General features: G+C 55.3%; 1 protein-coding gene and 1 gene segment (V, D, J or C); both read left to right on the top strand.

The window, feature by feature from the left end:
- Positions 2,030-4,396, top strand: LOC110257618. Its single transcript, XM_021079190.1, has 3 exons — positions 2,030-2,317; positions 3,822-3,919; positions 4,019-4,396. The coding sequence occupies exons 1-3, from the start codon at positions 2,030-2,032 to the stop codon at positions 4,356-4,358; spliced, it is 726 nt and encodes a 241-aa protein (XP_020934849.1). The 3' UTR covers positions 4,359-4,396.
- On the top strand, positions 6,533-9,298 carry LOC110257565. The segment is given in 2 exon segments: positions 6,533-6,823; positions 6,935-9,298. Coding segments are annotated over 2 exon segments (528 nt in total).

Genomic DNA, 10,595 nt, shown 5'->3' with positions numbered 1-10,595 from the left:
ACACAACCCCTGCCCCTTGGCTGAAAAGGCAGCTTTTCAGCTTTGCTCGCCTCATACACACCCCTCTTCTTGTCTTCTTGGAGCACCTACACGCCTTGTGTCCTTGATGCTTATCAGTATTGGCTTCTGTAGCCTTGCTTGCTCAGTTCCTCAGGCAGGAACACTGTCTGCTCCGGGAAGGGGGAGGTCTGGGGCTACCTCAGGGGAAAACCTTGAGACCCGAGGTTGTATTGTGTAAGAGGTACGCAGAACAAAGACCTGGTGCTCAGATCTGGAGGTGAGTCTCTGAGCCGCACAGGTGCTGAATAAAGCTTGCTACCCTGCCTCTCTGAGCGCTGTTTGTCTCCTTCCTCTGCCAGGGTTTCTGTGACAATATAGTCCTCAGAACTCTTCCCAGTATCTGGCTGCTGGCCTGCATCACAGCTGTGCCTTTTTAACGATGGGCAAGGGTCGAGAACCCGGCCACAACCTTCCAGTCTTTCTCCCTGCACGGGACTGGGCAAAAGGGTTCCAGAGGGTTTATGTCCTGAGGGATGTGATCAGCCTGACGAAGCAGGGGTGGCATCAATCCCTTGAAGAGGGGGATGGTCTGTCCCTGAGAGGGGGTCTCGGAAGCAAGGGGGCGGGGGAGAGTCTACATAATGAGGAGGGCGGCCAGTAGCAAAAGAGAAGCTATCAGAGGAATTTCCCACCCAGGCAATTCAAATCCACCTTCTCTCAGAAATTCTACAAGGAAAAAAAAAAAAAAGAATCTCCATCAGGGATGAAGGGAGACTGGGGCTGCAGACACTCAGGGGCAGTGACATCACAGGCAAAGCCACCAACCAGGGAGGAGGAGACCAGAGACCAACCCCTTGCCCAGGGCATCCTAGTTTGTTGAGGCCACTTTGCCTGCCTCTGCCATGTGCTCGGGGTGCTCTGCCCTGCGGTCCTCTGTCTCCTGGAGCAGGTGAGTCTTGGGTGCTCATGGGCTGCCCCTCGATGCTGAATCCTTGCCCCGAGGCTGCAGCCAACCCTCCTTCTGGGCTTTGGTCTAAACTTTGTCCTCTTCTCCTGACAGTCTCTGTGGACACTGGAGTTACTCAAACACCCAGATACCTGGTCCTGGGAACGAGAGATAAGAGATCTTTGACTTGTGAACAAGATCTGGGACATAATGCTATGTACTGGTATAAACAGAGTGCTCAGAAGCCACCGGAGCTCATGTTCACCTGTAACTACGAAGACCGCACTGGAAATGAGTCTGTTCCGAGTCGCTTCAGTCCTAAATGCCCAGAGAACTCCCCCCTTTACTGCACGTGGACACCCTGAAACCAGAAGACTCGGCCGTGTATCTCTGCGCCAGCAGTAGAGACACAGCCCTGCAGAGCCAGCCGCTTCCTCTGCACAACCTTGAGCACCCAGCCAGGAGGCTGTGGGGCCAACCAAGGTCGGTTCCCCATTTCCTGGAAGACCCTCAATGGAAAGCTCAGACCCTGAGACCGCCTGCGGGCTCATGGCCATGGCTCTTCTGAGTTCCATCACAGCCACCAGCCACCTGTCCTGAGCAAGACTGGGCCTGCAGCTGAATGTAGGACGATGTTCAAGTCTATCCCACGCATTTTCCAATTGGCTGGCCTCCCGGAAAGCCTTTTGGGAGACACTTGACCCTCTGTCCTCCAGTCCTGCTTCCAATAGGTGCCTGTCTCTGACTTCTTCCGTCCAAGTTCGGCCAGGTTCTCAGATCTGACCCAGCCACACATATGCGCAGACACTTTTCAAAGCGCCTCATTCCTCAGCAGGGGCTCTGTCCTTTCCAGCCCCTGAGGACCACAGATCCCCCATCTGGTCCCTGCGTCTCAAGTTCATGCTGCTGCACGTCCAGGGGCTCGGTACCTCACAGGCTCCTCTCCACTCAACACTGCCTTTCAGGCTGGTCCTTGGTCCTCCTGTCTCTTTAACCCTAGTTCTTCAGGGCTTCCATCTGCATTATCAGCCATAGGGTCTGCTGCCCTTGCGAAGCCCTGCTCACACCAGCCAGTGAGAAGGGATGGCTCCTGACATTTCAGTTCAGACCTTGTGCTCAGAGCTGTCCCGGCTGAACCCGTATCTTCGGGCTCTGCTCCCTGTAATGGGCATCAGGCCAGTGCACACCAGCAGCCAAGGGCTGGCAGAGCCCTGCTCCCTTCCTGGAAGCTCACCTGTCTGCATCTGTACCAGGCTCCCGCCTTCCCCTGAGAGGGCACTCCAGGCTCCCCTGACCATCATACTGGGGCACTCCAAGCCCAACCATCATACTGGGGACCAGGTCAAGGGAATGCAACTCTGCCTTAGGAGTGTGGGTTTCCCTTCACCTGAGCATGACCTGCTCTGTCAACTTCTATAAAGATAAGCACATTGAGGTCTAGTGGTTTTAAGGCCTTACTTACTGCAAATACCCAAGCCTGTGTCAAGCGGAATGTCTATATCACCAATTCCAGGGTTCTCTAATCCAGCTTGTGTGTTTCTGAGTTCTCATTTTCCCACTCAAGGCTAGAGCAACCCCTTCCCTGATCAGAGCCCAAATCTGCACAGACACTGCCTCTAACCCAGAGGCAGCCAATGAGCCTCTGAGTCCCTCTGTTCAGGGCACTGGGCTGGGTACCTACTTTCGCATCTGTTCTCCTTCCCTGGCACTGAAACGTCCTTTAGGGGTCGGGTTCAGCCTCTCACTGGCGTTCCTCTCCACATGACACTGGTGCCTGAACCTGGCCTCTGCTCACAGGTGCTGAACAGAAACACAGAGAGTTTAGGGTGAAAGAGAAAGATAGCTCTATTGCTCTAGCAGCAAAGGAGAGTCACAGCAGCCTAAGGCTCAAAGACTGAGTCAGACTTAGGGAGATTGGGAGCTGGTTCTATGGTTTGGGGAATGCAGAACAGGCCAGAGATAAGGGTCAGGGGAGAGGCAGCTTGCATTAGTTCCAAAGCTGGGGTTCAGTGGCCTGGTGGACTTCTTTCCCTATTGGAGAGGCTTCCTTATCATCTTCCATTTGAGGGGGTGAGAAAGCACACTGAGAATTTGAGACACCCACCTCTGAGGGCGAGGCAGGCAGGGAGGCGATCAGCTGCCCTGCGTGTTGTGGTACACCTGCTACCTGGGGCATCTGAGTGTCTGGGTGGGTTATTCCCTGGAAGGTGGGGTGTGGGGTCTTATTCCTTAATTTTCATCCCAGTTCACCATCCCCAAGGGAGGAGGGATCTTTGTCTCATCGAGCTTGATCACACGTGTCATGGCTTTAGTGCATGAAGGGCACTTCTGCTCTGATAGCTAATTGTGTTATAATGTTATGATGCTGAGAGCATCATGAGCCAACAGGATCCATCTGGACACAGAGATGCGCCCTCTTCTCGACATTTCCTTGCACCCAGAGCACTTATCACCCAAATGCCGAGGTTTCTTCTCAGTCTGGAGGTTGTGGCTTTTCTTTATCCACCCATGGACCCTGCTGTTTGCATGAGGTGTGGTTTCCTGCCATCTGGCCCCATGCACCCTTCTCTGCTCATGCCTAACCATCTGCCTGCTGGAACAAGGGGCATAATTCCAGCCTGTGTTCATGCCTGGGTCGGGTCTTCATGCCTGGCCTCACTCTGCTGAAGGCTGTGTTCCCCCAGGGTCCCTGTGCAGCTGCAGCCTTTCACTTGGGGCTGTGGGTGTGCACCTTCCAGGACATGGACCTGAGTTTCAGAGCATCACCTGTCCACGTGGGCGCCAAGCTCCTTGCTCCTGCTCCTGGGGGCGCTCTTGAGACCATGGGTGCCGCCCAAGACTCTGACATCACTGGACCGCCTCCTTGGGCTGCTAGGGACCAGATGCCCCACTGGGGGAGGCCTCAGCACCGCCCAGGCCCTGCCATGGACGGCAGGCTCTTCTGCTGGGCCATCTTTGGGCTCCTGGGAGTAGGTGAGATCTGGGAGTGGGAGGGAAACTCCACCCTTCCTTAACCTAAGCCCAGTGCCTGACTTTGGTCTCTTCCTCTGTCTGGCCCTGTGTCCTCCACAGGCCACATGGAACCTGGAGTCAGACAAAGCCCTCGCCACCACATCACAAAGTCGGGACAGAACGTGACTTTGAGGTGTGCCCCATTCCCGGTCATCAGTACATCTACTGGTACCGACAGACCCTGGGGAAAGGGCTGGAGTTTCTGATGTCCATCTATAACAACGTGCCTTCAGAGAAGGCCAACTTTTTAAAGGATCGGTTCTCAGCTGAGAGGTCTGGTGGCACGTACCTGACTCTGAAGATCCAGCCTGCAGAGCGGGGAGACTCGGCCCTGTTCCTCTGTGCCAGCAGCTCAGCCACAGCCATGCACAGACACCGCCTGCCCTTCCACGAACTCTAGAGCTCCTCTGCTCTCCCCAGGCTCTCAGCAGCGCCTGCCCCGCCAAGGAGGCTGGCGGATGCGTGGTGGGTCTGCAGCTGCTTCTCAGGAGCAGAGGCCAGAATTAACGGTGGTGTGTAGGAGAGGAAATGGAGCACAGGTTCTCTGGGGCGGTGGAAACTGGGAAGGTTCTCAACGCCGTGGAATGTGGCCGTGGACCCCAGCAATGGGAGAGATGTGGCCAGTGGATGACCTGGGGAGCCTCCAGGGAAGCCTCTGTACTCCCTTGGCCTCTGCCTGTGTTATTCTCTACAGAGCAGAACATGTGTCTGCCTTGGAGTGGAGACGGGCCTCCTGGGAGCAGAGAGGGCCCTGCTGCCCTCACAGGAGGATCAATCCTCTTAGAGGGCCGAATCAGTGCCCGGTCACGGATGGGCACAGCTGACATCAATTCCCCTGTGAGTGGGAGCCTCCTCCTCCTCTGAGTAGCCAAGACTGCTGCCCCGTCCTGCCTGCACCCTTTGTGTGTGACCCCTTCTCCCATAAACCATGGATGTCTTTGTTGCTGTCTCAGGGCTCATTCTTTGTTCTTGAACCCCGGCAATGACCAGGCTTGCAGACCTGCGAGCTGCTGTCCAACAACAACACGAAAACCAGAAAGAAGCCCCCATCAAGGGAGGCTTGTGCACAGCAGCCTTCCCCAAGAGCAGGACCAGTGCCATGCTCCCCAAACCTGAGGTCCTCTTGGGAGCATCCTCGGGAGCTGGCAGCAGCCAGGTGATGGAAGGTGTTAGGAGGCCTGGAGAGGACGTTGGCCACAAATCTCTAGGCAGTAGCTCGCCCGTGCTCCTCCCTTCAGTGAGATAACATGATCCACTGGGATTGTCTGACACTCTCCTTCTTTACCCCAATAGAATTCTGGGGGTGAACATGTCAAAGCTTTGTGCCTGCTCCTAGCTATGGTTCCAGGAGTATTCCGTGAACAAATCAAGATGCTAATATCTGCAGGGCTGTTGCTTAGTTTATGCCTAAAACCCAGCATAGCCAATCTCTATTGAGTAAAAACTGAATCGCCTAGGTAAATAAATGAATGTGTTGGCAACTGTTTTGGCTGTTTCAGGAGCTTCTTTCCTTTTCATGATTCCCTGGAGCTTTATACTCATCACAGCTTCTCCCAGTCTGTGGTCTCAATGATAAGCTGACTCTGGCTGGTTAGAGGTCCGACCTGGGAAATGTGCTGCTTTTGCCAGAAGGGGGCGCTGTGGCTGCATTGAAGCGTCGCGCAGGGGCAGGGGGAGGGGCTGGGAGTGAGCAGAGGAGGCTGGTTAGAAGCACAGACTGGCTGGCAAGTGGGGCCTCCAAGCTGCAATCACTTGGGAGCACCCGTTGTGGATTCTCCAAGATGCTACACTAACATCCTTTCACCTTGATTTGTCTTCCTTGCTGCAACCTGTTTGCTGAAAGCCCAGCTAAGCCCTGCACTCCCAATTCTCATCTGTTATACTGAAGTAAGAGTTTTAACTGAGACACAACCCCTGCCCTTGGCTGAAAAGGCAGCTTTTCAGCTTTGCTCGCCTCATACACACCCCCTTCTTGTCTTCTTGGAGCACCTACACGCCTTGTGTCCTTGATGCTTATCAGTATTGGCTTCTGTAGCCTTGCTTGCTCAGTTCCTCAGGCAGGAACACTGTCTGCTCCGGGAAGGGGGAGGTCTGGGGCTACCTCAGGGGAAAACCTTGAGACCCCGAGGTCTGTATTGTGTAAGAGGTACGCAGAACAAAGACCTGGTGCTCAGACTCTGGAGGTGAGTCCTCTGAGCCCGCACAGGTGCTGAATAAAGCTTGCTACCCTGCCTCTCTGAGCGCTGTTTGTCTCCTTCCTCTGCCAGGGTTTCTGTGACAATATAGTCCCCTCAGAACTCTTCCCAGTATCTGGCTGCTGGCCTGCATCACAGCTGTGCCTTTTTAACGATGGGCAAGGGTCGAGAACCCGGCCACAACCTTCCAGTCTTTCTCCCTGCACGGGACTGGGCAAAAGGGTTCCAGAGGGTTTATGTCCTGAGGGATGTGATCCAGCCTGACGAAGCAGGGGTGGCATCAATCCCTTGAAGAGGGGGATGGTCTGTCCCTGAGAGGGGGTCTCGGAAGCAAGGGGGCGGGGGAGAGTCTACATAATGAGGAGGGCGGCCAGTAGCAAAAGAGAAGCTATCAGAGGAATTTCCCAACCCAGGCAATTCAAATCCACCTTCTCTCAGAAATTCTACAAGGAAAAAAAAAAAAAAGAATCTCCATCAGGGATGAAGGGAGACTGGGGCTGCAGACACTCAGGGGCAGTGACATCACAGGCAAAGCCACCAACCAGGGAGGAGGAGACCAGAGACCAACCCCCTTGCCCAGGGCATCCTAGTTTGTTGAGGCCACTTTGCCCTGCCTCTGCCATGTGCCTCGGGGTGCTCTGCCCTGCGGTCCTCTGTCTCCTGGGAGCAGGTGAGTCTTGGGTGCTCATGGGCTGCCCCTCGATGCTGAATCCTTGCCCCGAGGCTGCAGCCAACCCTCCCTTCTGGGCTTTGTCTAAACTTTGTCCTCTTCTCCTGACAGTCTCTGTGGACACTGGAGTTACTCAAACACCCAGATACCTGGTCCTGGGAACGAGAGATAAGAGATCTTTGACTTGTGAACAAGATCTGGGACATAATGCTATGTACTGGTATAAACAGAGTGCTCAGAAGCCACCGGAGCTCATGTTCACCTGTAACTACGAAGACCGCACTGGAAATGAGTCTGTTCCGAGTCGCTTCAGTCCTAAATGCCCAGAGAACTCCCCCCTTTACCTGCACGTGGACGCCCTGAAACCAGAAGACTCGGCCGTGTATCTCTGCGCCAGCAGTAGAGACACAGCCCTGCAGAGCCAGCCGCTTCCTCTGCACAAACCTTGAGCACCCAGCCAGGAGGCTGTGGGGCCAACCAAGGTCGGTTCCCCATTTCCTGGAAGACCCTCAATGGAAAGCTCAGACCCTGAGACCGCCTGCGGGCTCATGGCCATGGCTCTTCTGAGTTCCATCACAGCCACCAGCCACCTGTCCTGAGCAAGACTGGGCCTGCAGCTGAATGTAGGACGATGTTCAAGTCTATCCCACGCATTTTCCAATTGGCTGGCCTCCCCGGAAAGCCTTTTGGGAGACACTTGACCCTCTGTCCTCCCAGTCCTGCTTCCAATAGGTGCCTGTCTCTGACTTCTTCCGTCCAAGTTCGGCCAGGTTCTCAGATCTGACCCCAGCCACACATATGCGCAGACACTTTTCAAAGCGCCTCATTCCCTCAGCAGGGGCTCTGTCCTTTCCAGCCCCTGAGGACCACAGATCCCCCATCTGGTCCCTGCGTCTCAAGTTCATGCTGCTGCACGTCCAGGGGCTCGGTACCTCACAGGCTCCTCTTCCACTCAACACTGCCTTTCAGGCTTGGTCCTTGGTCCTCCTGTCTCTTTAACCCTAGTTCTTCAGGGCTTCCCATCCTGCATTATCAGCCATAGGGTCTGCTGCCCTTGCGAAGCCCTGCTCACACCAGCCAGTGAGAAGGGATGGCCTCCTGACATTTCAGTTCAGACCTTTGTGCTCAGAGCTGTCCCGGCTGAACCCCGTATCTTCGGGCTCTGCTCCCTGTAATGGGCATCAGGCCAGTGCACACCAGCAGCCAAGGGCTGGCAGAGCCCTGCATCCCTTCCTGGAAGCTCACCTGTCTGCATCTGTACCAGGCTCCCGCCTTCCCCCTGAGAGGGCACTCCAGGCTCCCCTGACCATCATACTGGGGCACTCCAAGCCCCAAACCATCATACTGGGGACCAGGTCAAGGGGAATGCAACTCTGCCTTAGGAGTGTGGGTTTCCCTTCACCTGAGCATGACCCTGCTCTGTCAACTTCTATAAAGATAAGCACATTGAGGTCTAGTGGTTTTAAGGCCTTACTTACTGCCAAATACCCAAGCCTGTGTCAAGCGGAATGTCTATATTCACCAATTCCAGGGTTCTCTAATCCAGCTTGTGTGTTTTCTGAGTTCTCATTTTCCCACTCAAGGCTAGAGCAACCCCTTCCCTGATCAGAGCCCAAATCTGCACAGACACTTGCTCTCAACCCCAGAGGCAGCCAATGAGCCTCTGAGTCCCTCTGTTCAGGGCACTGGGCTGGGTACCTACTTTCGCATCTGTTCTCCTTCCCTGGCACTGAAACGTCCCTTTAGGGGTCGGGTCTCAGCCTCTCACTGGCGTTCCTCTCCACATGACACTGGTGCCTGAACCTGGCCTCTGCTCACAGGTGCTGAACAGAAACACAGAGAGTTTAGGGTGAAAGAGAAAAGATAGCTCTATTGCTCTAGCAGCCAAAGGAGAGTCACAGCAGCCTAAGGCCTCAAAGACTGAGTCAGACTTAGGGGAGATTGGGAGCTGGTTCTATGGTTTGGGGAATGCAGAACAGGGCCAGAGATAAGGGTCAGGGGAGAGGCAAGCTTGCATTAGTTCCAAAGCTGGGGTTCAGTGGCCTGGTGGACTTCTTTCCCTATTGGAGAGGCTTCCTTATCATCTTCCATTTGAGGGGGTGAGAAAGCACACTGAGAATTTGAGACACCCACCTCTGAGGGCGAGGCAGGCAGGGAGGCGATCAGCTGCCCTGCGTGTTGTGGTACACCTGCTACCTGGGGCATCTGAGTGTCTGGGTGGGTTATTCCCTGGGAAGGTGGGGTGTGGGGGTCTTATTCCTTAATTTTCATCCCAGCTTCACCATCCCCAAGGGAGGAGGGATCTTTGTCCTCATCGAGCTTGATCACACGTGTCATGGCTTTAGTGCATGAAGGGCACTTCTGCTCTGATAGCTAATTGTGTTATAATGTTATGATGCTGAGAGCATCATGAGCCAACAGGATCCATCTGGACACAGAGATGCGCCCTCTTCTCGACATTTCCTTGCACCCAGAGCACTTATCACCCCAAATGCCGAGGTTTCTTCTCAGTCTGGAGGTTGTGGCTTTTCTTTATCCACCCATGGACCCTGCTGTTTGCATGAGGTGTGGTTTCCTGCCATCTGGCCCCATGCACCCCTTCTCTGCTCATGCCTAACCATCTGCCTGCTGGAACAAGGGGCATAATTCCAGCCTGTGTTCATGCCTGGGTCGGGTCTTCATGCCTGGCCTCACTCTGCTGAAGGCTGTGTTCCCCCAGGGTCCCTGTGCAGCTGCAGCCTTTCACTTGGGGCCTGTGGGTGTGCACCTTCCAGGACATGGACCTGAGTTTCAGAGCATCACCTGTCCACGTGGGCGCCAAGCCTCCTTGCTCCTGCTCCTGGGGGCGCTCTTGAGACCATGGGTGCCGCCCAAGACTCTGACATCACTGGACCGCCTCCCTTGGGCTGCTAGGGACCAGATGCCCCACTGGGGGAGGCCTCAGCACCGCCCAGGCCCTGCCATGGACGGCAGGCTCTTCTGCTGGGCCATCTTTGGGCTCCTGGGAGTAGGTGAGATCTGGGAGTGGGAGGGAAACTCCCACCCCTTCCCTTAACCTAAGCCCAGTGCCTGACTTTGGTCTCTTCCTCTGTCTGGCCCCTGTGTCCTCCCACAGGCCACATGGAACCTGGAGTCAGACAAAGCCCTCGCCACCACATCACAAAGTCGGGACAGAACGTGACTTTGAGGTGTGCCCCATTCCCGGTCATCAGTACATCTACTGGTACCGACAGACCCTGGGGAAAGGGCTGGAGTTTCTGATGTCCATCTATAACAACGTGCCTTCAGAGAAGGCCAACTTTTTAAAGGATCGGTTCTCAGCTGAGAGGTCTGGTGGCACGTACCTGACTCTGAAGATCCAGCCTGCAGAGCGGGGAGACTCGGCCCTGTTCCTCTGTGCCAGCAGCTCAGCCACAGCCATGCACAGACACCGCCTGCCCTTCCACGAACTCTAGAGCTCCTCTGCTCTCCCCAGGCTCTCAGCAGCGCCTGCCCCGCCCAAGGAGGCTGGCGGATGCGTGGTGGGTCTGCAGCTGCTTCTCAGGAGCAGAGGCCAGAATTAACGGTGGTGTGTAGGAGAGGAAATGGAGCACAGGTTCTCTGGGGCGGTGGAAACTGGGAAGGTTCTCAACGCCGTGGAATGTGGCCGTGGACCCCAGCAATGGGAGAGATGTGGCCAGTGGATGACCTGGGGAGCCTCCAGGGAAGCCTCTGTACTCCCTTGGCCTCTGCCTGTGTTATTCTCTACAGAGCAGAACATGTGTCTGCCTTG

Source organism: Sus scrofa, chromosome 18 (assembly GCF_000003025.6).
Source record: "Sus scrofa isolate TJ Tabasco breed Duroc chromosome 18, Sscrofa11.1, whole genome shotgun sequence".
Taxonomy (NCBI): Eukaryota; Metazoa; Chordata; class Mammalia; order Artiodactyla; family Suidae; genus Sus; species Sus scrofa.
The sequence above is the reverse complement of the archived record's forward strand: the minus strand, read 5'-3'. Positions and strand labels throughout refer to the sequence as shown.

What these genes read in the sequence shown, in the direction of transcription:
- LOC110257618 (XM_021079190.1), top strand. Translation starts at nt 2,030, where the DNA reads ATGGCTCCTGACATTTCAGTTCAGACCTTGTGCTCAGAGCTGTCCCGG. An exon ending in TGCAACTCTGCCTTAGGAGT is followed by an intron (nt 2,318 to 3,821) that starts GTGGGTTTCCCT and finishes TTGGGCTGCTAG; the next exon opens with GGACCAGATGCCCCACTGGG. An exon ending in CTTTGGGCTCCTGGGAGTAG is followed by an intron (nt 3,920 to 4,018) that starts GTGAGATCTGGG and finishes TGTCCTCCACAG; the next exon opens with GCCACATGGAACCTGGAGTC.